The 25,967-nt window shown below is 49.2% G+C and overlaps 1 protein-coding gene across 4 annotated transcripts; it reads left to right on the top strand.

Annotated features, from left to right (window-relative positions):
* DENND2D (DENN domain containing 2D) lies at nucleotides 3,863–24,625 on the top strand. Of its 4 annotated transcripts, none has more exons than XM_018045905.1 (12): nucleotides 3,863–4,854; nucleotides 9,694–9,869; nucleotides 10,727–10,839; nucleotides 11,518–11,587; nucleotides 12,269–12,346; nucleotides 13,677–13,817; nucleotides 15,929–16,077; nucleotides 19,320–19,497; nucleotides 22,585–22,626; nucleotides 22,989–23,073; nucleotides 23,406–23,648; nucleotides 24,102–24,625. In XM_018045905.1, exons 1-12 carry the CDS (start codon nucleotides 4,797–4,799, stop codon nucleotides 24,176–24,178), a joined length of 1,410 nt encoding a protein of 469 aa, XP_017901394.1. In that variant the 5' UTR covers nucleotides 3,863–4,796; the 3' UTR covers nucleotides 24,179–24,625. The 4 variants fall into 4 exon arrangements, with proteins under 4 accessions (XP_017901394.1, XP_017901395.1, XP_005677966.1 ...); XM_018045906.1 differs by having other exon boundaries at nucleotides 4,619–4,854; nucleotides 23,409–23,648; nucleotides 24,102–24,614; XM_005677909.3 differs by lacking the exon at nucleotides 3,863–4,854 and adding an exon at nucleotides 8,808–9,119 and having other exon boundaries at nucleotides 23,409–23,648.

Genomic DNA, 25,967 nt, shown 5'->3' with positions numbered 1-25,967 from the left:
AGAACTTTGACTTCAGGATCTTTTTGTGGGAATGTAAAAGGTAGTCTTTGTTTCCAATATTCAGAGGTCTTTTGCTAATTCTGGCTATTGTTGCTTATTCCTAGCAGATGTATAGGTCGTTGTTCAAGTCATTTTTTTGTAGGAGATCAGAAGCCAAGACTCCAAGGTGGCTTGATGAACAGAGAGTTGAGCTTCTGTGCATCTCAAGTTATGAAGAGAAATTGTACAGGACTATGGACAGTACTGTTCTGTACTGAAGAATCCATTCTTTAGAGGTGTATTTTGCTGCGGTTTTGTTCTGATGCTTTGTGCCAAAAGATAGGATCACATCCTGTCCTTTGGGGCAGGGGTCCCCCCCCGAACGTGAACACAGAGGCAGGTCTGTGCTCAGGGCATTTCCACTGCAGTCAGGTCTGCCGGTCCCTGCAACATGGGGGCAGACTTGGGGGCAGGCAGAGAAGTACCAGGACAAGACCCCTCTGCAAACCCCAAGAGCAGTGATACTTAGTTTTAAAACTCTCTGTTTCATAAAAATATCCTTTTCTTATCACAAAACCTTCAGCAAAGTCGTAACAAATCTTATTTCCTGATCTCAGTTATCACCATACTGAACAGGAGATAGGGCCAATGTCCAAATTGGGCAAAATGACACAGGGGAGAGCAGTAGTTGTCTTGAGACAAACACGCATAACTGAGGAAGGAGAAAGTAACTGCTTCCCTATTGCAGATTCTGATGACAAGCAACTACCAGTATTCATTTTCAGAATGTGTAAATACTTCTTAACAGTTTCCCAGAAATCCCTGGAAACAGGAGCCTGGTCATAGATGGTACTTCTGCAATTAAAAGAGAGTTGAGACTACATGTGCATTAAAGGGATATGTGAAGTCTCGGTATTTGGATTACATATCAATTCTTTCTAGTTTCCACAAGCACCCTGCTAAATGATTCTGTTGCTTTAGGAGAGTGAGGTATCAGTTCAGCTCAGTCGCTCAGTTGTGTCTGATTCTTTGCAACCCCATAGACTGCAGTATGCCAGGCTTCCCTGTCCATCACCAACTCCCTGAGGTTGCTCAGACTCATGTCCATCGAGTCAGTGATCCCACCTAACTATCTCATCCAGTTGTACCCTTCTCCTCCTACCTTCAATCTTTCCCAGCATCAGGGTCTTTTCCAGTGTGAGTGAGGTATAGGAAAAGCCTAACCCAAGACTGCAAGTAAGCAGCAGCCTGGGGCTAAGTCCATGCATCCAAGTCATTCTGCTGTGGGTCTTCTGTACCCAAGCCATGCTGCCTTCCTGAATAACACTTAACTGTTGGCTTCCTTTCAAGACCTTCAAGAAAAGGCTGGCAGATTTTCTTCCACTCCACAGCCAGTCTCTGGGACAACAGGCAGAGGGACAGAGTGGGAGGCGGCAACTATAAGAATGGTGGGGGGCAGGAGGTACGGGAGCGGCGGGGAGGCAGAATTTTTTCTGAAACTGAGCCCTCTTTTTTTATCCTTTAAATTTTCATTTCCCTATCTACAAGTTAATCAACATCTATGACCATTTCCCACAAATACAGCTCTTTTCCCATTTAAAGCCAGTCTTCTGCCAAACCCCTTCCATCTTCTCAACCCTCTCAGACCTTGTTCCACCTACCATTTCCTGTACTCTACCTCTCTTTGCCAATCCCTGGTTCCAGCCCCTATTTCGTAAATATGCTCTCATTTTCCCCACTTTATCCCACTTTAAACACAAATCTCCCTCTAACTCCACTTCCTTACATCCCAATAATTTCTCAATTAATTCTCAATTTGCTTTGTTATTGTTTAGTCGGTAAATCGTGTCCGACTCTTTGTGACTTCATGGACTGCAGCACGCCAGGCTCCTCTGTCTTCCTCCATCTCCCGAAGTTTGCTCATATTCATGTCTGTTGAGTCAGTGATGCTAGCTAACCATCTCGTCCTCTGCCACGCCCTTCTCCTTCTGCCTTTAATCTTTCCTGGTATCAGGGTTTTTTCCAATAAGTTGACTCTTCACATCAAGTGGCCAAAGTATTGGAGCTTCAGCTTCAGCATCTGTCCTTCCATTGAATGAATATTCAGGGTTGTCTACCTTTAGGATTAACTGGTTTGATCTTGCAGGTCAAGGGACTCTCAAGAGTATTCTCAACTTGCTTGCTGCTGCTGCTAAGTCGCTTCAGTCGTGTCCGACTCTGTGCGACCACATAGACGGCAGCCCACCAGGCTCCCCTGTTCCTGGGATTCGGCTTCCATCTCTATCACCTAAACATCTTAATGTATACTTTTAAAAAACAACTTTTTAGTTTCACATGCACAGAAAGAAGTACATGCTGCAAAGAATGACCACGTGCAAAGGTGAGCACATCTATGCATCTGCCACCAGGTTAAAAAGTAAGACATTACTAGCACCACAGAAGCCCTATGATGTTCTCAATTATTACTTCGTCCTTCCTCCCTAATGTAGCATCATCCTGACTTCTCTTTCCATATATTAATTTTGCTTGCTTTTAGCTTTACATAAATGGAAACTTAAAATATGTCTTCTATTGTATCTGGCTCAACATTATATTTGTATGACATAGCCATGCTATTGCATGCAGTAGTGGTTTATCCATTCTTACTGCTGTATAGTACCTCACTGCAAGACTATGTTGTGATTCATCCATGTCACTACTTATGGATGTGTGATGTTATTTCTAGTTCAAGGATATTTCAAAAAAGATTCGACATGAACATCCTTGTACATAACTTTATGGTATGCTGCTGCTACTGCTAAGTCACTTCAGTTGTGTCCAACTCTGTGTGACCCCATAGACGGCAGCCCACTAGGCTCCCCCCATCCCTGGGATTCTCCAGGCAAAAACACTGGAGTGGGTTGCCATTTCCTTCTCCAATGCATGAAAGTGAAAAGTGAAAGTGAAGTCGCTCAGTCGTGTCCGACTCTGTGCGACCCCATGGACTGCAGCCCACCAGGCTCCTCCGTCCGTGGGATTTTCCAGGCAAGAATACTGGAGTGGGGTGCCATTGCCTTCTCCAACTTTATGGTATACTTACACACAAATTTCTTCATCTGTTTTTAAAGGAAGGGAATAGTTTGGGTAAGACCACCATAACATAGATTGGGAAAACTGAGGCACAGTTATGTTCAACCAACTGGACAAGTTTATCATGAACAACTACTGTACTTACACAGAGAGGCCTAAGACACAAATGCAGCCAAGAGAAGGTACTTGATGAAGACATGTGTCCTTGTGTGTGGGAATTCCCAGAGAATAGGGAACAGAAACAGGCTATGTAATTAAGTACAAAATTGCATAGGCCCAGAGAAGAGGCAACTTTTAGAACCTCCGGGTTAAGGCTAGACAGTTTAATACCAGGGCTCACTCCTGCTCACCCACAGTCTGTGACAGAAGAGTCACCTGGAGGCCATGCATGAAAAGGATAGGGGCTATGGGTCTGGGAGTCATTGCTATAGATCCCAGACATATTTCTTGCACAGTGTCCTCTTTCCCCCATCTCCCATACCTTAAAATGAGGCTAAAACCTCTGTGAATGGAGAAATTTCAGATGGACTCTGTTCTTCTCTATCTTTTCCCTAAAGATCCTGGGAAGCAGAGGGGAACCAGAGCAGACCCCTCTGGGAGCAAGTGGAGCTTATCAAATGCAAATTTTCATTTCTGACAGCAGAAGCTTGAAATCTGGGTGTGTATGTTGTTGCTCAGTCACTCAGTTGTGTCCAACTCCTTGTTACCCCATGGACCACAGCATGCCAGGCTTCCCTGTCCTTCACCATCTCCTGGAGCTTGCTCAAACTCATGTCCATTGAGTCCGGGATATTATCCAATCATCTCGTCCTCTGTCGTCCCCTTCTCCTCCTGCCTTCCATCTTTCCCAGCATCAGGGGATTTTCTACACACTTTTCCAGGTGTGTATGGAACCTAACAAAGATGAGCGGCACAGAGGAGGAGCTGAAAGGCTGTATTCGGACGTGGGATTAGAAGGGGAGTGTGGCTAGCTGCAGCTGTCATCATCACTAGCATAATTTTATTATCACCATCCCTTAAATTCACATCACAGAAGAGTTTACAAAGAGCGTTCTATTCTTGACTTTCACGTGGCAGGGTGGGGATTGCCCTCCTTTGACTGAACTGCCCAAGAACAGGCGGGATGGAGGGCAGGGTCCAGGCCCTAAGCCTCTTCTCCAGCCCCTCCTCAGGAGCCCAAAGGGCTCCGGTCCTTTAATTGGAGAAGTGGAATAGCGAAAAGAGCAAGCAACGCAGGGATACTTGCCCCACGGAGGACAAACACAGCGAGAGATCTGGAACTGGACAGAGGCTAAAGCCCTTGCAGGCGGTAGAGGTGAAGGGGTTGGAGAGGTGTGCGGTCGCTGAAAACTCCTTCTGGGGTACGTGCCCGAGCCACCTGGTAGGTGCACCAGCGCTCACCGAGTGGGCACTCCCAGCGCTTGCCGCGGAGGTGGAGGGAGACTTCGTGGAGACGCGAGGCTGGGAAAGTCAAACCTTCCGGGGCGCCCCACGAAGGGTGGGGGCGAGGGGGTGCCGCCCCTCGGGTGCCCTCTGTCACCGCACGCCGCCCCGACTGGGGCGAAGAGCGGGCCCGCCCAGGTGCGCCGGGGGTTGGGCCGGAGTCCGGAAGGTGCGCCGCCCCGCCCCGGGCCGGTCTCCCCGGCCTCCCCCCGCGGGAAAGTGAAAGTGTCGCGCCGGCGGAGGTCGCGCGTTGGGGGGCGGGGCCGCCACGGACCTGGGAGCGGGCGCCCGGCACCCGAGGGGCCATGGATGGGCTCGGCCGCCGCCTCCGAGCCAGCCTGAGGCTGAAGCGCGGCCGCTGGGGTTAGTGCCGGGCCGGGGCGCGTCCGGGCGAGGGCGCGGGGACGGCCGGGGGACTGCAGACCAGGACGGGAGGCGACGGGGGCGGGGGGCCCGGGCAGGGGTTGCAGAGGGTCGCGATCGATCGGGGAGCAGTCTGGGGGGCATTCCGGGGGCTTGGACAGGGGTCAGGCGAGCTAGAGGGAAGGGGCGCAGGTAGAGGTGGAAACGGGCGGATGGGGAAGGAAGGGGTAGGAGGTCAGAGGAGAAGCCACGCCAGCGGGGGTGAAGCGGAGGCTGTCAGCCAAAGGAAACCGCTGTGGGGCCCCGGGGCCACGTGTCCTTCCAGCCAGGAAGCTGGTGGGGGAACCGCAGGGTGCCTGCAGCGCCGGGGCCTCGGCGCCCTCACGGGAAGACCCTGCCTCTGCCCCGGGCCGCCCACCGCCCCGCCCCGCCTCTCCCCAACCCTGGACTCCCCTCGTGGGAGCCCGCGATTCTGCCCCGCGCAGAGCCGCCGGCTACAAAACCGCTCTTCCCAGCTACGTCACCCCCGCTCCGCCCCCCCACCCGCACCCAAGGGCGACGAGGAAACCTGTAGAGTGTGACCTCGAGCAGAGCCGGGGTAGAGTCTGCTCAGCTGCTTCCATAGAGCCTGGGAACCTGACAAGTCAAACCTCCCTTATCCCTGATCCCCCATTAGAGAAGGGAGAAGGATTCCTCCGTCCAGGGTTGTAGGGATTAAATTAGAAGTCAATATTCGTTTCCTTTCTTCTCAGCTGGAGCGCTGGGTTTTGGAAGGAAGGGAATTCAGAATTCATTTTCTTTTTTTATACATTCGGCAAACTTTTTTTTTTTTTTTTTTTTGCTGCTTACCACTAGCCGGTCCTATGGTTCAGCAGCCACAACTTACTTTGTCCAGAGGTCCCACCTTTTGAGAAGCAGGGAAGCAATGGAAAAGTAGGGGTCATTCCCAGACAGCCCACCCCTTCTAACATTTGCAGTGAAAAGAGTGAGTGAGACCTCCTTCTACTCCAAGCCCCAGAGCTGGGGAGACCTGGAGGGGGAAATCAGTGCTCCATCTGCCATTACCCCTGCCCCCCACCCCCAGCCCTGGCTGTTCTCACTGAACAGAGGTTTCCATTATCTGTCTGGTCATTCCACCTGTGCTAAGGCAGAGAGGTCAGAGACCATAGGAGGGGCAGAGCCCTGGGTGTGAGTGGTGGCAGGAGCAGAGGCAGGGTGGGGCTGGTGGCCTCTCTACTCTGCAGAACACTGTCTTGGTGTCTCCTTGGTCTCTCTCAATCCTCAGACACCTGTGTGAATGGAAGGGTCGAGAGAGACCTGTGTGAATGGCTACTTCTGCAACCCAGAGGAAACATTCCAGTTGTTTCCAGAACAAGGCTGATAATTGTGACTGGAGCAGCTTCCTGGACAGTGAGGAACTGTAAGATGCACAGCCAGTATTACCTGTTCTGAGGTCTGGCATGCATCCTGCAGGAGAGTGTGCTCTTTTCATCTTCTGTACTATTTTCCACCTTCCCTGGAGTTTCCCCTCCCTCTTTTGGTTCCAAGGCAACTGTGTGGTAGGAGGATGTGCATATGTGTGTGTGTGCGTGCGCACACAGGTGCAAGTATAAATCATCCTCTGGGGAAGAGTGGCAGTGGTCCTGGGTTGAGAGCGGCTGAGCTAGAAGAGGAAGCTTTCAAGACTGAGGTCCCAGAAAGTCTCCTCACCTATATTCCAGCTGGTTCTGGGACTTTTCCTCAGAGGGCTGTGGGAGGGGCTTCCTGGTGGAGGAACAAGTGTAACCAGACTCCTGACTTCTCTAGAAAGGGTGGCTCCCTCCTGTACTTAAAATTCAGGATAATAATTCCTTTCCAGGGCACTGGGGATTAAATGAGATTTTGTAGTTTAGTGAGAAGCCCTTAAATGAGATGACCCATTATAAACCTGTGTTTGATGGACCTTTTCTCTTCTGTTGTTAACTCCCTTTGAAAGGGAGAAGGAAGCAATCTTTTTTTTTTTTTCTGGATTTCTTGGTCTGCTGCCCAAGAATCCTTTTTCTGTTTGAGTTCGTGAGTTTTGCTGTTCCCTTGGCTTTTCCGATAAAGCAGGAAGAAATGGGCTGAAAATGCAACCCAAACGATTTAGGGAAAGAAATAATTTCCTTAGGTTCCAGAATGATCAGTGAAAAGAGTTTGCTTCCCAAGGTCTTTTGCAAACAGGAGGCATCCCACATCTGTGAGATGCTTGGTGTGTGCTGCATCCAGAAGGTAGGAGCATGAACATGAAATTCTCATAAGTCCCACCCCCAAGAGATTCTGTTGTATTCCCCAAGTAGTCCCTGAATTAGTCTGTACCTCAGTTTCCCCATCTGATCTGGAGATGCCTGTTCCTCAGATTGGTGGTGAGTATTGTGCAGCCTGTCTGTACAGATTGCAAGTAATGTGTGGTGACAGATCTGAGTGTTCTGGGTCGCTGTTCTCACCATTGCAGTGACTGTTACATTCTTATTTACTGTGACTGTCGTTCTCCCTTGCAGTTATGGCTGGGCCACTGAACACCAGATTTTACTAGTCCACAGAAGTCAGGTCTGGAGCCCTTAAGAGCAAGTAGCTGTCTCCCTTATTTCAGCACCCCACTTTTCTCCCAGAAGGCTATTGATTCTTTGCAGGAGTGGCAGACACTGGGATCAAACCCTTTTGCTGCCAGGCTTCTCTTAGGGACAGCATCTTGGCAAAAGTCCTTCTCTCTTACCATGTATATTGCACACTCAAGGGTTTATGTGAGAATCCCAGGTGATGGATTGCTATTCTGTCTCTCTTCCCCAACCTCCAGACACAGCATCACTGGAGCCCCAGGGGCCAGCTATTCTGCTTTTAGCTTGTGTAGAACTGTTGACCTGGACCATCTGGGAAAAAAAAAAAAAACAGCGGGAGTAGGGGCAATGGCACCCCACTCCAGTACTCTTGCCTGGAAAATCCCATGGACGGAGGAGCCTGGTAGGCTGCAGTCCATGGGGTCTCGAAGAGTTGGACACGACTGAGCGACTTCACTTTCACTTTTCACTTTCATGCATTGGAGAAGGAAATAGCAACCCACTCCAGTGTTCTTACCTGGAGAATCCCAGGCAGCGGAGCCTGGTGGGCTGCCGTCTATGGGGTCTCACAGAGTCAGACACGACTGAAGAGACTTAGCAGCAGCAGTAGCAGGAGTAGGGGTGGGGAGGACAGCACCCAGATGCTTTCCATTCCACCGAGTGCCCCTCAGGCTGCTGATGCAACCAGTCCCCTCCAGGGGACTGTCCAGGGAGACTTCAGGCCAGGGAGAATGTCCTAAGTCAGCGCTTTCTATCTGGGGGAGGGGTTCTCTGCTGGATCCCTGGCACAGGTCCCAGTGAGACAAGTCTGCCTTAGGACATATGGCAGGGGGTAAGAGATGCACCATGGAAGATCCTGCTGAGATATCAGGAACTCTCCAGCCCAGAGATGGACTTTGTTCTCTATTTCCCTACCAGGAGAGGAGACTTTTAGGTGTGTGCTAATATCTAGGGATTGCTCTTGCTTGAACAATTTCTCCACCTAGATAATGGATGAGGTCAAGTCTATTGATGTTAATCAGGGGAGGCCGTGGCAACCTTGCTGCGAGGAGTCTTTGGTCCGTGCTTGCAGTCTTGAAGTCCTAGACGTCCCAGGGTGCAGTAGGGGGCAGTGCAGAGGTTAAGAAGCGAAGGATCAGGGATCAGTTTTGGAGATTTATGGTCCTGGTCCTGGGGCTGGTGAGGTCCGGTGCTCACAGTCTGATGTTATCAGGCATTCTTCTTTGTCCAGAGGTTGTACATAAATACATTGCACAACCTTCAGCCCGGAATTAAAAGCCCTTAGCCCAGAAGCAGCTGGGCTCTGGGGGTGTTTGCCTATGACCTTTTCTCTCACCACACCCTGGGGCTCTTGGGAGGAGCTGAGGTCTGAGCTGCAGTGCCAGGATGCTGCCTCTGTCAGTGCAGGCGTTCTGCTGCCTTCCTGGGTCCCGCCGCAGTCTTCTTGCTCAACCGTTGGGTGCACAGGATGGAAACAGCGCTCCCCTATTTGGAAGACAGCGCGTGGCTTTGCTGCATAGAGTCATTTCTGGAGACTGAAACGGCAGGGGGTTTCTCAGGCTTTCTCTAGCCTGTCTGTATTGGAGGAAAGGGGGCACTCCATGCCTGACCGGCCCAAGAAGATGGAAAGACAAGCGGGAGGCGGGATTCTCAGTCGCTTCCGCAAACGACTGCCTCTACACCGAGCAGGTCTGGACTAGATTACCTACTTCCTTTTTTTCCAGGATGGCCCTCTTCGCTGGGCTGTTTCTTCCCTTGAAATACTTCTTTTTCTTCTTCCTTTTATATCTCATCCTCCACTCGGTTCTCCCATGTGACTGAGCTGGGAGGTTTCCCTTGTTGGTTTTTAGAGCCGGTCATGCCCTCTGTGGGGGTTGGTGTGGTCACAGCCACGTGGCCCTTGGCCTGTTCTGATTGCTTGAGTCCAGGTTGACTTGGGGGATGTATTGCTTAAGGTAGGCAGAATCTCTACCACCCTGGGCCTGCAGGCCTCCCAGATGGCCTCCCCGGTACATTTCCTTGGCTTCTGAATCAGTGGTTTCTTTCCTTCTCTTGACTCCTGGTGGTTCCACATGTCGCAGGGAGGCACAGAAACTGCCCAGTTAGCTCTGAGCCCATGCTGGGATGTGAGGCGCTGGGCCGGCTCCAGAGACCTCGGTGTGGGCATGGCCGCCTGGAGGTGTGGAAGTTGCCAGAACCCCACAGCCTCCACTGGGACCCCGGATCAGTGAGATACCCATGGGCCCTGCTGTCTTGATTTTAGGACCTTCCCAGGAGAATCTGGGAGAAGTAGTGAAGGAACCCGAAAGAGCCCTGGAGCACTGTCTACCCAACTTTGCTGGAGGGCAGCACTTCTTTGAATACCTCCTCGTTGTTTCTCTCAAAAAAAAGCACTCAGGGGAAGATTATGAGCCCAGGATCATCTACCAGTTTCCCAAGGTAAGGACTGAAGGAAGGGGCAACGGGGGCCAAGGGTTCAGATGTTTGAGGGGCAATGGGGAGGGGTGTGCCCTCTCCCTCCCCTGCCCACCCTGCCTGGGCTCCGCTGGAGCTGCCCTGAACTCACTGTTCCCATTTCCTTCAGACCCAGCCCTGTTTTCCGTTATCATCCACAGAATCTAGGTCTGGCCTCTTTGTGGGGAACAGACCTAGGTTCCCTAGCCTGGAAACTAGGTTAATTCTTCTGCCTTTGGGGGTCCTTCTAGTATTTCCCAATTTCATCCTCAGCCACCCTGTTGAGAAGCTTACCTTCTGCCAGAGGTCCTTGCAGGAATCCCCTCCCTGGGGTGAGTGGGAGGGGAAGGGAAGGGCAGGCAGGCCCCAGCCCAAGCATCAGGCTCCTTCTTGTCTGGTCCTGCGGCAGGTGAAGGGGTGGGGTCAGGGCACCCTTCTCATTAACTCTGACGGTGAGGCAACTGAGCTGGCCGCTTCTCTTCTCAGATGTGGTATCTCTCTGATGTGGTCCTTCCAGGAAGCTGGGCGGTCTCTGGGCCTTTCTGTATTCAGTGTGGTCCTGGCCCCCTTCCTGACCATTAACACCATCAAGGATACTGAAGTCCAACTCAGGTTCATGTAGACTTGGCCCAGGAGTGGCTGTTTCAGCCGTGGGATTGTTCCAGCCTGACCCAGAATGCAGTCTGCGTGCAGTGATAGGCACAGAGGCAAGCTTTAAGTCCCACACCAGTGGAAAAGCTTCTCAGACTGCTTAGGAGCCTCCAAAGAAGCTCGCCAGACCCTAAGCCCTCTCCACCTGCTCCTACTCCACACCAACCTGTCTCTTTTCCTATTCTTTGTAGCGAGAGAACTTGCTTCGGGGTCAACAAGAGGAGGAGGAGCGGTTGCTTGGAGCCATCCCCTTGTTTTGCTTCCCAGATGGGAATGAGCGGGCCCCACTCACTGAGTGTCCCAGGTAATGGCTTGGCTCTGGGACAGGGGGCTGAGATTGGAGGAGAAGGGAACGGTGTGAACCACGTGATTCCTGTGCCCCCTTCATCTGGATTTCTCACCAGCTTTCTTCCTGTTGTGGAGGGACTGGAGTTGATTTGTTTTTGAATATCTTGCCTGGGGTCTCTCAAGGCAAGAGAGGTTAACTAAACAGATTAACCAGTCCCTTCTGTCCAGAGAAGGGTGAGGTTCTCCTTCCTGTCCTAGAAGTGATTGTCACTGTGTTTTGATTGCCTCTGGCAGAAGATGAACACCAAAGAAGTCCTTTGGCCACTAATGAGATCCTTACATGGCAAAGCTCTTTGAGTCCTGGAATGTGACTGCCTGAGCTCAAATTTTGGCTTTACCACTATGAGTTAAGTGACCTTGGATAAGAAATACTCCCTTAGAGTTTCAGTTTCTTCATCTTTGAAGTAGGGTTAGTAATTGAACCTTCCTCAAAGAGTTGTTTTGAGAATTAAATGAGGTGATGCATTTAGAGCTTGACAGCAGTAAGCACTTTACGTAAACTGACTGGTGTTATGATTACTCTCAGGATCCATCAGCAGCTCCCTTGGCCCTGCTCTCCACTCAGCCCCTGATGCCGACCACCTTCCTGCTTTAGAACCTAGTGCAAACCGGGTCCTTGTTTGCTCTTCCTCAGGGAGACCTTCTCGTTTGTTCTGACCAATGTGGACGGGAGCAGGAAGATTGGATACTGCAGGCGCCTCTTGGTCTGTACAGCTCAGAACCGCCCCCTCCTCTCTGCATCCTATTTTGCCCCACAGCTGGGTTTGCTCCAGCCTCAGTTGCAAAAGCCAAGGCTCCTTGGCAGAGGTGGTTATAAAGAGAGAGCACACCCCAGCACCTGCTGCCATGTTAGTGCCCTGTGCAACCTCACAAGAACGGAGACACACACCCCTCCTCACCTACAGGACACCTTTGCTTCTGGGGTTGGGTCTTTACTCTGCCTAGCTTTCAACCATTCCCTTCTGTGGGATGCTTCATTCTAATCTGCTCTCCACCATCTCTATCTAGGCCTTGTTGCCTTGGCCCCTGGGCCCTCCCAGAGCCTAGCTTGGGATTGGGACCATGAGGTTCAATCCTTGAGTCTCCCCAAGTCACTTTTATAGCACACCCTTCCTAGCTGTTTCATGTCTCTACAACACACTTGCTCCCTCCTTGTCAACCCCAGAGGGTGTTGGTGCTAACAGAGGCAGTGCTTACCCGTAAGCCAACCAGCCCCCTCAAGGCCATGGTCTTTTGGTTTCTGTGACTGCTTTGGCCTTCCCAGCTGCCTGTCCCAGGAGTGGGATCCCCCAGCACAGCCCCCAGCCCTGTGCCCCATCAACCCCAGCTGGGCAGAGGCCCTGGAGAGGCTGCGACGCTGAAGGAGCCTGTCTGCCCCTCCACAGCCCGCCGGCCGTGGTCCTCGCCTCCCCAGGGTGTACTGCATCGTCAGCTGCATCGGCTGCTTCGGCTTGTTCTCCAAGGTAGGGGCGGAACAGGATTCCTCCAGCCTGTCAGGCCTGTTTGGCCTCCAGCTCTGCCCTGGCTGCCTGCCCTGCCTGGACTCCTGGTGCTCCTCCCCCACAGTCGGGGTCAGGCGAGGCATTCTCGAGACACTCAGGCAGAGAGGGGCGTGGGCTTCACCTGGCTTTAGAGAAAAGTAGGAACTGAACCTAGTAGACTGTCTCCCCTGCAGAGAGTTCACTGCCCCCAAGTCTAGGCAAGGTAAGAAAGCAGCTGAAGTAGGACATGAGAAGAGCTACAGGTTAGAAACTGGGAGCTTTAGCTTCCTCTGTCAAATGCAGGTAATGATGCCTCATCTTCCTGTCTCATGGGCTGATGTGAGCTGCAGATGACATGATATATGGAGAAGACAGAATGCTAAACAACTATAAAGACAATTATACAACGGAGCTTGGGGGACTCCCTCTGATTCCTTCCAGGATAGAGGGGAAGTTGAGGTCTTCTTGTGCCAGGACACTTGAGTTGGGGTTAGGGGAAGTTGAGGTCTTCTTGTGCCAGGACACCTGACCCAGGGTTAGAAAGGAGTCCTTCAGGATGGATGGGGCATATCTTTTTCTTCTTTGTTGTTGTTTTAGTTGCTAAGTTGTGTCCAACTGTCTTGTAACCCCATGGACTGTAGCCCTCCAGGCTCCTCTATCCATGGGATTTTCCAGGCAAGAATACTGAGTGGGTTGTCATTCCTTCTTCAGGGGATCTTCCCGACCCAAAGACTGAACTCGCATCTTCTGCATTGGCAGGTGGATTCTTTACAGCTGAGCAACCAGGGAAGCCCATGGGGCATGTCTTAGTAGCCAAGAAAGGGCATCAGTGTGCTCTGCCCCAGACAGACCCCTTGGGGGATGGAGGCAATAAACTCCATCAGCCTTTGCTTGGGCAGGTGGTTCATCTGTGTAGGGTTCTGCAGATGGAGGCCGTCCCTGGCCCTGGGGCGTCTCCAGTGGAAGTTGGAGGTCAGAGTGGCACCCAAAAGGCCCAGCTTCTAGGCCTCAGCTAGCACAAATGAACATGGTACCATCATGAATGAGGAATTTACTCTAGGATGACTTCCTGGGGAAAGTAGTTCAGGTTGATGTTAGGAGAAGGGAGGAATATGATGTGGTAGAAAGAGGATGAAAAGAAGAAGGCTAGGAAAAACATCAGGTCTTGTGCAGGAGAAAAACAGTAGACTGGTTTCTGCCAAGAGGAAAGAACCCAGTTAAGGATTGGCTGGAGCAACCTTACACATGTGATCTTGGCTGGCAGCCCGGGAGTGTCCCTCGAGTCATGTCTCCTGTGGTTCTTTCCATACAGATCCTGGATGAAGTGGAAAAGAGGCATCAAATCTCCACGGCCATCATCTACCCATTCATGCAGGGCCTCCGAGAGGCAGCTTTCCCCGCTCCTGGGAAGACTGTCACCCTCAAGAGCTTCATCCCTGACTCAGGCACTGAGGTGGGTGAGCAAAATGGGGGAGACCCTCCCTGGGTGGAGGAGGTGGGTTCCAGCAGCACCTCCCATCACAGTGTGCCCATTTACCAGGTTAACATTCCAAGAAACTGAGCTAGGCAGGGACTGGCACTTGGCTAAAATTATTGGCAGAACTTAAACCCCAGTTCTCTAATTTTCTCAACCTGATACTCACAAAGACCTAGTTACTGTTCAAGTAACCGAGATCTTTTTTATTTTTTTTAATATAATAAACTATGTAAGTGGAGGCTCCCAGTACTAGAATGGCCTTTGCCTCCAGTTCCCAAACTGCTGCTCTTCACCATTACCTCCCTTATCTCCCTGTGTCTGTCCTTTATCTCTACCTATGGCTTCCACCTGTCTTTGTCTTATCACCCATCCCCACCCCTGAGTCCCCACCCATTCGATACTGGGGGTGCTATTGCTTTAAGACACTAAACAGACAAAGTAGCAAGTAGAAAATTGTTTTAAGAATCCCAGTCTTGACCCCTGGTATTCTGGATATTCTGTGTGTCCCTCTGAACTTTGGCTTTCCCATATCAGAATAAGGGGAGGGGTTAGACGTCTTCACTTACTCAAAAAGTAAGTGTGAAAGGCTTGCTAGGCCCCAAGTTGTACTATTTTCTGGCTCGTTGTTGTTGTTCAGTCACTAAGTCATGTCCAACTCTTTGCGAGCCCATGGATTGCAGCATGCCAGACTTCCCTGTCCTTCACTATCTCCTTGAGTTTGCTCAAAGTCACATCCATTGAGTTGGTGATGCCATCCAACCATTTCATCCTCTGTCACCCACTTCTCCTCCTGGCCTCAATCTTTCCCAGCATTGGGTTCTTTTCCAGTGATTTAGCTCTTCCCATCAGGTGGCCAAAGTATTGGAGTTTCAGCGTCAGCATCAGTCCTTCCAGTGGATATTCAGGACTGATTTCCTTTAGGATTGACTGGCTTGATCTCCTTGCAGTCCAAGGGACTCTCAAGAGTCTTCTCCAACACCACAGTTCGAAAGCATCAATTGTTTGGTGCTCAGCCTTCTTTATGGTCCAACTCTCGCATCCATACATGACTAGTAGCTTTGACTATACAGACCTTTGTCAGCAAAGCGATATCTCTGCTTTTTAATACACTGTCTAGGTTTGTCATAGCTTTCCTTCCAAGGAGTAAGCGTCTTTTAATTTCATGGATGCAGTCACTATCCACAGTGATTTTAAAGCGCAAGAAAATAAAGTCTGTCACTGTTTCCATTTTTTTCCCCCTCTATGTGCCATGAAGTGATGGGACTGGATGCCACAATCTCAGTTTTTCAAAAACTGTTGAGTTTTGAGCCAGCTGTTTTCTGGCTACAAAATGGTGAATAAAACGAATGTGGTCCCTGACCTCATGGAGCTAAAAGTCTAGTGGGGAAGACAGACTTAAATAAATAAACACACAAATAAATAGATCATTGAAAAGTATATTGATAGAAGGAAAAGAAAACAGGATGCTCCATGAGAAAATGATGAGAAACATGTGTTGCATTAGGTGGCTAAGGAAGGCTTCTGAGAGATAAAGGAGGATAAGAATGAAGAGAGAAAATACTGTAAGACAACTACATTTCAATGAAAAACTAGTTAACTAATTAAAAAAAAAAAAGAATGAGGAACTTCCCTGGTGGTCCAGTGGCTAAAACTCCATGCTTCCAATGCAGGGGACCCAGGTTCATTCCCTGGTCGGGGAACTAGATTCCACATGCTGCAACTTAAACTCAGGGCAGCCAAATAAATACGTAAAACAAAATAAATACTTTTTAAAATGGAAGGCAACCTAGAGGAGGGAAGTACCTCAGGCAGGAAACAAGGAAGGCACGCTGAAGGAACAGAAGGGAGCTGATGTGGGGAAGCAAGGTGGTGGAGGTGGTGAGAGAGGCAGGGTGCTGTGAGCCACACAGAGGTTTACAGCAACATCACCCTCCGAGCAGATGGAAACCACAGGTGGATTTTTAGTAGCGGGGAGGTAGGATCAGATATACTCTTTTGGGGAGGATAGTGTAGAGGTAGGTAGAGCTTTCTGGGGCTTGTGTGATTTTTCAGTGTGGTAACACCTTCTCTCTCTGGTTTCCCGACAGTTCATTTCCCTGACGCGGCCCCTGGATTCCCACCTAGAGCACGTGGATTTTAGTTCTCTCATGTGTTGCCTCAGTTTTGAGCAGATTCTTCAGATCTTTGCCTCTGCAGTGCTGGAAAGAAGAATCATCTTCTTGGCAGAAGGTCTCAGGTTGGTGCAGTCACTGAGCAGGTCACCTGAACTGACCGGCATCCCTAGGTTCCAGGAGACAGACAGGACGGTTCTCCAAGGAACTCAGGCTGTAGGACCTGTGTGTTCACCTTTCCTCCACACTGTCTTGATCTGCACTAAAGCCTAGAAAATAGCTGCTGTAATAGCTGTTGTAATTCTGTTCTTGCCTCCAAACTTGATTGCCGCCTAAGCCTGAAGGAGGTTTGTGATTTAGCTCTGAGAAGGGCATGAAGCATTCTTGTGACAGCCTAGGAGAAAACCAGTTAGGGTGGATGCAGAGAGGATTCTGCTCCTGAAAGGCTAAGGGAGGACAGGGCAGGAAGGTGTATGTATAAAGGTATGGAGGTCAAATCCATTATCCTAGTGGCAAACACACCTCATTTGTCCATTTATTTACTCATTCAACAAACACTTATTGTGTGTCAACTGTTAACCAGATGCCAAGCATCAGGGAGATACAGACAAACAAAAGATGATCCTAGACCTAAAGGGGATATCGACTTAACTCCTGATTGAAAGGAAGCATAGGTGCTGAAATCAGCAGAACAATTCAAGTTCTTTTCTTCTACCTTTAGCAACATGGTGTTCCTTAGGTTAGTTTCTTAACTTTTATTTTTTTTTATTTTTTGGATGTATGGGCATGTGGGATCTTTAGCTCCCCAACCAGGGATCGAACCTATACCCTTTGCATTAGAAGTGCAGAGTCTTAACCACTGAATCACCAGGGAAGTCCCTAGTTTCTTAACTTTTTGAAGTTGTGATCTCCTTATCTGTAATTGGACAGATCAACTGTACCTACCTCATAAGAGCATGGTAAGGATTAAATGAAGTTATGCACTTTAGGTACCTAGCACCCTGCCAGGCCTGCACTGGTAAGTGCCAATTGTTTTTCTTACTAATAGTTTCATAGTTGAGTATACCCCTGTATAGTGCATAGTTGAGGCAGAATACTATCATGTCTTGGTCTCTGCCTCTTAGAGGCTTCAAGTCTGGTTGAGACATGGGGAGATGTGTGACAGATGGAGACAGGAGAAAAATTTTAAGACAGTAGAAGCTTGACTCATTTATGTCTGGGGATGGAGAAAACTGCTTATGTTGAGCTGACAATCCTGGTTTTATCTTTTAGGAAAGAAGAAGGAAAGGACTTTAGGGGCCCGAATGTTAGCCCAGAGGGTCAGGTGAATGTCATGGGTTTTAAAGGAAAGGAAGTTTGGGCAGGCAGTGGGGTCTGTGGGTTGAAAATTCTGTAAGAATCAGTGATAACCAAAAAGGTACCGTGTGTGCATGCAAAGTTGCTTCAGTCATGTCCAACTCTTTGCAACCCTATGGGCTGTAACCTGCCAGGCTTGTCCCTCCATGGGCTTCTCTAGGCAAGAATACTGGAACGGGTTGCCAGGCCTTCCCCCAGGGGATCTTCACAACCCAGGGATAGAACCCGCATCTCTTGTCTCCTTCATTGGCAGGTGGGTTCTTTACCACTAGCGCCACCTGGGAAGCCCCAGAAGGCACCAGTTGTGGCCTAATCCTTGTGGGAAGCAGTATAAATCTCTTGCTTTAGACATAGCTCTTCCACTCTTGGCCCTGTAGGGCAGGGATCCCCAACCCCCTGGCACTGGTCCATGGCCTGGTAGGAACTGGGCCACGCAACAGGAGGTGAGCAGCGGAGTAAAGCTTCATCTGTATTTACAGCCGCTCCCCATCAACTCCCGTCACCACTTGAGCTCTGCCTCAGAGCTCAGGTGGCATTAGAGCAGCGGCAGCATTAGATTCTAGGGAGAACAAACCCTACTGTGAACTGTACAGGCAAAGGGTCTAGGTTGAATGCTCCTCATGAGAATTTAATGCCTGATGATCTGAGGTGGAACTGAGGCAGTGATGCCAATGCTGGGGACCTGCTGCAAATACAGATTATCATTAGCACAATAAATGTAATGTGCTTGAATCATCTTGAAACCATCCCACCCCTCCCCCGCAACCCCAGCCCTCGGTCTGTGGAAAAAAATGTCTTCCATGAAACTGGTTACTGGTACCAAAAAGTTTGGGGACAGCTGCTGTAGGGAATTGAGAAGTTTCTGTTGTGGCTAGAGCTGGGATTCTGGCTTTTGCCGCCTAGGATCAATGTTTAGAAAGTGAAGGGGACTCCAGGTGTCAGCTGGCCTGGATACGGGCAAAGGTTGGTAGGACTCACCTCTCAGGCGTTTTTCTTCAGGGAAACCCCACCACTCCCCACTTCCTTCCTACACTGAGTATTTCAGATCTTTGCCGCTCAGCCAGGAAAGGGACTTCCAGTCAGCCTAAGCCTTGGCTAGAATCTCAGAGACTCCATCTTTCTAACTCAGGAAGTGCTAGCTTGATACGAAGAATTGAAACAAGGTTTCCGCATCTATGTTTTTGTTGGCCTTGGCTTTGGGGCAATTTGGAGAAATGAAGAGCCACTAAAGCTAGTGGAGAATAGAGAAGACAGGGAGGGTGTGTGTGTTGAGGGGGTTAGGGGGAGGGGGGCATGAGGGGACTTGGGTCTGAGTTGTGACTTAGACAGTAATTACACAGGGAATGCTTCCTTGGAAAGGGTGGAGGAGTCCTCTCAGGGGGACTTTCCGGGTGGGAATTGCTGGTCAGAGGTTCCTGGAATCCAGGAATTTCCCAAGCAAGCTCAGGCACCAACCTGATAAGTTTAAATAACCATGAGTGGTCAGAGGGAGCCCTGAGAGTTAAAGCCTGGGGATGAGAGATAAGGAGGAAATAGACTTGACCTCTCTGCTGCACCCCAGTGTTTACGTGCTTGTCTCCTTAACTACACTGAGTGCCTTAAAAGCAAGGCTGGTCTTTTACTTCCTGGTATCCATATCCCTAGCCCAGTAGTGAGCATAGAGAAGGGACTCCATCAATGATCAATGACCTCATAGATGGAAGACATTTCTTCTTCCTCCTCCTCTCTTTAAAGATACTCCCTCCACCCCACCCCCACCCCCAGTGGAAAAGAAGAATCACATAGAGGCCCCATACTTGACGAGAGGAGCCTCAGCCTCTTCTGGTTTCTACCCCTCCCCTCCCAGCTTCGGGTAGCCAGAAGCTCTGTGACTGGCATGGCTCCCAGACTTGCTATAGCTCCGGCACAGCCAGCATGGGCAGCTGCTGTCAATGGCGGGCGGTGGGGAGGTGGTGTGGGGGTGGGGGCCTGGGCAGGCCCCTCTGACTCACTTTCTGTGCCCTGTCCCCAGCACCCTGTCTCAGTGCATCCATGCTACTGCTGCGCTGCTCTACCCCTTCAGCTGGGCCCACACCTACATCCCCGTGGTCCCCGAGAGCCTGCTGGGAACTGTCTGCTGCCCCACTCCCTTCATGGTTGGAGTCCAAATGCGCTTCCGGCAGGAGGTTTTGGACAGCCCCATGGAAGAGGTACGATGCAGCAAGAAGGGGGCCTGATTTGGAGCCAGGCAGACCTGGATTCGGATCCCACCTCTGTTGCTAATAGCTGTGTGATTTTGTGGCAAGTTGCTTAACCTCTTTAAGCCTCAACTTCCTCATCTGTAAAACTGGAATGGCAACGTTTAGACCCTAAGGATCCTAGGGGAAAAAATCAGCATAAAGCATCTAGCCTGGTGCCTGACATATAGCTGATACTCAGTAAGTGTCTGCTCCCTGCTCTGAATGATTTCCCTTTGGACTTAAGGGGCAACACATGGCTTATTTGGGCTTCACCCAACTGTACTAGGCCAGCTAGTCCTAGTGAGCAGGCCCTGGGTGTCCCATTTTTCTTCTGAATGGACAAGCACAGCTGGTCTGTACAACACACACCCCACTGGAATTTATTCACATTGCTTGGAACTGAACTAACAGTCTTCCTGGAAACAATGAGTCTTGAAAATGCCGATTTTTTTTGGTAGTAGAGGTCATCCTTCCAATTAGCTTAGAGCTCAGTTGGTTAATGAGGATATTGGTTCAAATCCCCTTTGATTTTGTCACCCTCTTGTGTCTTGGCAGTACCCCCAGATACACCAAAGAGCTCAGTGGTGAGAATGGGTGTTAATAACATAAACCTACCTCCAGTGTTGGAAGAACGACTTCTGCTTTGCTTGAGTTGTCAATAGAAACTTTCAAGAAATAGCACAGTACTATAATCTCAAGCCAAAAGAGCTACTTGGGTTGGTCTGGCTAACCATCGACTCCCTCTGTGTAGACAGAAAGGGAAGAGGCAGAGTAAGCTACTGGAGGCACGTGACCAGCCCTAGTGGGAGGACTTCCTCCATTTACATAAGAAATAACCAAGGTCCAGAGAGCTCAATCCACCTATCAAGGCCACACAGGCAATCCCGGAATCTAGCAGAGATAGAAGGAAAGCACCTCTTCCGCAGAGTGCTGCTGGAAAGTAAAGAAGCAGGCTGTTTCTCTTCCTTGTCTCCCCCGCCCTGCCCTCCTCAGAACTGCTGAGTACACATGCCCTTTGAGCCAGCCTCTGCCTTGTGACTAACTGGGACAGAGTATCAGCCCCATGTTTAGTAATACGACTCAATAAGTGTCCCAGTCCCAGAAGTTATGAAACTTCCTGATGCTGCAGTGCCATCTTCTTGGACGCTGTGATTCCTCCCCCAGTGGCCTGGAGGGAAGACACCCCAAGGCTAGTCAGACTCCAGCTTGTGTTGTCCAAGAGCCCCAGCTGATGAAATGGGCAGGGGAGAGGGATGGGAGAGGGCTAGGGGTCAGGAAGAGAGATGGAGCATTCCTTGACTCCCAGGTCAGCTCTTTGGAAGGGCTCCTTGGACAGACAGTAATATACTCAAGTACTAGAAAGATTTCTGGGAACAACTTCAGAAAGAAATTCTTTATACACAGTCTTACCTCTCAGCCCACAAAGTGAACAGCCTGCCCTAAATGAAGGCATCTGAGCCTATGTATACAAGTGGTTTCACGCCTGAACTAGTTCAACTTTTCTCCCCTGATGACAGATAATTACAGTGCCTGCTCTGTCTTTTGGCACACATTCCAATTTCTCTCTTCTTTTTATTTGGGAGAAGGGTGCATGGAGGGATCACTCACCCTCTTGTCGAGACCAAGGTCACAAACTGAAAAGAGGGACCCAGCAGGCATTTAAATGGCCAACACAGGCTTTGGGGGATTATGATAAACTGCTGAGCACCTGCCTTGCCTAAAGTAGGCAGCTGTAACTCAGTTCCCTCTGAATGTGGATCACTGTTAGAGCTCCTGACTTTTCCAGAGAAGCCCTAGATCCAAATTCTGTGTGAAATTTTTTAATTTAAATATTGGAAACTAATTCAATGATTTGAAAATCCTCTGAGTCTCAAAGAAACAGGTCTGTAGGTTGCAATCTAACCGGCAGGATGCGTATTGGTCATCTCCACTCTAGACTAAAGGCGCCTTAGGCAGTGATGGAGCTGATACTAGAACTCAGGTCCCCCAAGTTCCAGCCCTGTGCTTGTCCTACCTGCACCCTACAAACGTGATTACTGCCTTTCCGTCCCTCCTCCTTTTGTCCCCAGGCTTATTTTCTCCTCTCGCTTTTCCCTGCTGGAAGGTCCAAAGCTTCTTGTGGGAGTTTTAATAGTTATTATTTATATATTCTTGGCTCTGCTGGGTCTTCATTTCTGTGTGGGCTTTTCTCTTGTGGTTGCAGAGAGGGGGCTACTCCATAGTTGTGATGCATGGGTTTCTCACTGTGGTGGCTTCTCTTGTTGCAGAGCACGGGCCCCAGGGCGTGCAGGCTTCAGTAGTTACAACACCCGGGTTCAGTAGTGTGGCACATGGGCTCAGTTGCTGTGTGGCATGGGGGATCTTCCCTGAATCAGGGACCGAACCCATGTCGCCTGTGCTGGCAGGCAGATTCTTTACCACGGAGCCACCAGGGAAGCCTGTGGGAGTTTTAAAAATGGAATTCTAGGCAATTGTACATAAAGTTGTTGTAAGCATTAAAAAAAAAAAAAATCAAAAGATGCCCATCCCTGTCGTAAAGCTCACCAGAGGGAAGGGAACTGAAGAACTGTAGGAAGAATGATACACTAGCAAGGACAGCACAACCCAGGCTTGGAAACGGGCTCTACTCTTTGATAGCAGTATCACCTCAGGCAGTTTAACTTCTTTGGGTATTTCCTCACCTTAACAGACACAGTATCTGCCTCTACAGGAGCATGGGGGAAGATTAAATGAGATAAGATGTGCAAAGCACAGTGTATGCCATGTAATGCTTCGTACATAGAAGTTGTTACTATGATCAATGCTTTTTTATTAAGAGAGTGACTGGCTTCAATGTACCCATATTGTATACTGCATCTTCTTTAGCTCTCTCCCATTTCCTGCTTCCTATACCCTCATACCCTTTTCTCAGGAAAGAGTGGGTGGTGAGAAAGGAGTGTACCAGACAGGAAATGAGAACTGAAGATGCTGATTTTGTTGTTACTTGGGCTGAAAGGTACAGCAACAGGCAGAAACAGAGAAAAGGGAAGAAACCAAGCTGTCCCGTTTTTATTTCAGGTCCTGTTGGTGGATCTTTGTGAAGGAACCTTCTTAATGTCAGTAAGTGTCTGGGTTCAGATCCCTTGCAGACCCACAACCAACTCAATTGTTCTTGGCTCATCCAAGTTCCACTACTTTAACAAACTTCTAAGTATGCCAACAAGACTTCACCTCTCTCAAGGAGAGTGTGACTTCACAAGGCAGTCGGTGTTAGTGCTTTTAGAGCAAGGACATAGACCGAGTACCAGAGGGACAGAGGCTTCCTAGTGTTTAGAGTTGAAGCTTCTGTTGTTTCTCTGTTGTATGTGGCCAATTATTTGGGTGTGGAATGGGGTGTAGAATTCATGCCTCACATTCTCTGCCAACACTTCACACCTCCTCCCTGACTGCTTGACCTCTGAGCTGACTCTGTCCTCTCCTAGGTTGGTGATGAAAAAGACATCCTACCACCCAAGCTTCAGGATGACATCTTAGAATCTCTTAGTCAGGGCATCAAGGAGTCACAGAGTAAGTCCCAGGTCCCTCTTATTCTGGCTTTCTCCAAAGAGTTTAAGGGCATGATTCCCAACAATTCCCTTCTAGAACTAACAGGAATTCACTCCACAGTCCTGGGCTAGTCCCAGAGGCCTTGATCCTAAAGGGCAAGTATGAGATTTTACTCTTCCTAAGCAATGGCGAACCCATCTCCAGTCTCACATTTTCATCAACCAGTAATTATGAACCCTGCCTCACCCCACCCCTTGCCCAAGTTTTCAGCCTGCAATGAAAGCCACTTGGAGGTAAGGGTGGGTAGTTTTCATCCTTCTGCTACCTCTGAGATGGTCTCTTTATATCCCCAGCAGCTTCTGAAAAAATCAATGAGCATGTTTCAAGGCCTTTTGTACAGTTCTTTGTCAAGACTGTGGGCCACTATGCTTCCTACATCAAGCGGGAGGCGAATGGGCAAGGCCGCTTCCAAGAACGGGCCTTCTATAAGGCTCTGACCTCCAAGGCCAACCGCCGGTTTGTGAAGAAATTTGTGAAGACACAGCTCTTCTCCCTTTTCATCCAGGAAGCCGAAAAGAGCAAGAACCCTCCTGCAGGTATGCAGTGAAAGCTTCCTATCAACTGCCTCCAAGTCAGGTGTGGTCCTAGGAGGAGAGGGAAGAGCACTTCTGAGAGGTTCACAAAAACAGCTGTGATCTTATCAAATGGGGTTGGAAAGAAAGGTCCTGAAGCCTAAGAAAATGCCTCCAAGGCTGACGTTTTGTAGATGTTGCTCTGTTTCACCAGCCAGGAGGAGGACCTTTGCTTTCTGTTTTAGTCTAGAGCTAATTTCTACTAATTATTCTGTTTTAGGACCCCTTAGGAGCCTAATCAAATACCTAGACCTACAAAGGCCTAGGATGGCATGGGAAATCCTGGTGGGAATGTGGGTATAGTGGGTGAGCATGGGCAGCAGACATTGAGAGTATCTCTGACCCTTGTTCTTGAGCTTATCTTAGTCTGCCTGGCCAGATTAGCTGCCTCTAATACCTGTATCTCTAACACCACAGATTATTTCCAAAAGAAAATACTTGAATATGAGGAACAGAAGAAACAGAAGAAACCAAAGGAAAAGACTGTGAAATAAGAGTTGTGGTGAACAGGATTGCCTAGACCTATAGGCCAGTAGTGGACTTTGACCCCTGCCAGCATGGTATGATGTGAAGCTCTCAGTCAATAGAATCCACAGCCTTCTTCCGAGTCCTGGTAACCAGGTCTTGCTTCAAGTTGGTGTCTTGAGTTTGGGATTCCTGAAATCAGCTTTCTCAAGACTTTGGAAGGCTCAGACCTCTGTGCTCACAGAGCTGGGCACATAGCTGCCTTTTCTGCAGAGGTGACACAGGGCAAGAAACAGTAGTAGAGGTGGTGTAGAGCCCCAGAAGTTTCTGGAACTGCCCTCTCCCAGGAAGCACTATTACAAAATCCTCTACAGAGAAAACAAGTTGTCGCCCAAATACTCAGTCTCTTCACATATAAACAGAGGTCTGTGGACATGTGAGGGTAAGAATAAAGACGAAAATCTTCTTGCTGTTTACATGTGTATCTCTGGCTTCCACTATGGAGAGGTAACCAGCAAAACAAGGCGAGAGATGTGAGAATAAACTGGGCTAGATGTGGAGGACTGGCAACAGTGCCCAGAACTCTGGTGCTGTGTCTGGCAATGATGGGCACCAGGAGAGCCTTCTACTAGAAGAGGTGAGGGATACTGGTAACAACAGCAGCTGTACTGAGGATACAGCAGTGGTTCTTGGTTCAAGTTAGGTGTGCTTTCCAGAATCCTGGGACGAAAGGCTGCTAGCCTTTCCTGAAATATTTGAAGTTGAGAGTGACTTGACAGTAGGAATCTCAGCTGAAGAAGTCAGTGAAGAACACTACATTGTTTCCATCAATAGGTCTGTCTGCCCATCACTTCCAGTTTGGAGCTTTCCGTTTTAGACATCCTACTTCCAACTTCATTATTTTGAGAAGTCAGTTCAACTCTTTGGCTAAGGGCAGAGGGATCTCCGCATTGACATTTTTTCTCTGGGAAGAAAAGAGAATCATCATCTTAAAAGTCCAAAGTTTAGTAGTCACCTGGTCCCTCTTCCCTCTGTATCTCTACTGACAGCTTCTGTTTAAATACTGTAAGGGACATGGAAACTTCTAGAAGCATCCTGTTTTTCAAAAATTCCATCTTTTTAATGTGTGTATGTGTGCGTGGCCCTCAGAGGCCCCCGGATTCTGTACAGAGAACACAAATGTTGTTGCAGGATGGAACAGGAGACTGGGGTTACCGAATTGAAGTTAAAGTCAATATACTTTCATTTCAGGGCACAGAGACCTACTGCAGGTGGTGCATGTTCTACTGTCCACATGCCACCCCACACTAGGCTGCTACTCTTCACAGCTTTCAAGAGTTAGTGCACTTTGTTAGGTAGTTTATGCCAGTGGTTCCTAATCCTAGTTGTATCTCAGGACTGGAATCCTGGGGAGCTAATGAAAATATAAGGCTCCATCTTTAACCTACCTATCATCATTAAAGATAGGACCCGAGAACCTATATTTTTAAAACTTCTTCCGCTGATTCTGACACCTAAACAGGTATATAATATGCTCACAAGAATCAGGACCAACTGAGGTTTACTATAAACATAACTTGATCTCATGTTGATGGTTATGTAGAGTTGACCTTGATGTCTTCCAGATTTCCATTATGCTGAAAAAGATTCTAGCACCTGAGTTTGTAGCTTCAGCTCACTAAAACCTAGTATAGAATAGAAGATAACGCTGGACCAGGATTCAGAAGATATGGATTCTAGTCTCCATTTGGAAAAGGAACAACTGTTGTGACACTGGTATGCCATTCAGCTTCTCCAAACCTCAGTTTCCACTGTAGG

Source organism: Capra hircus, chromosome 3, assembly GCF_001704415.2.
Source record: "Capra hircus breed San Clemente chromosome 3, ASM170441v1, whole genome shotgun sequence".
Lineage (NCBI taxonomy): Eukaryota > Metazoa > Chordata > Mammalia > Artiodactyla > Bovidae > Capra > Capra hircus.
Note: the sequence above shows the minus strand (reverse complement) of the source record. Positions and strands in the feature narration are given on the sequence as shown.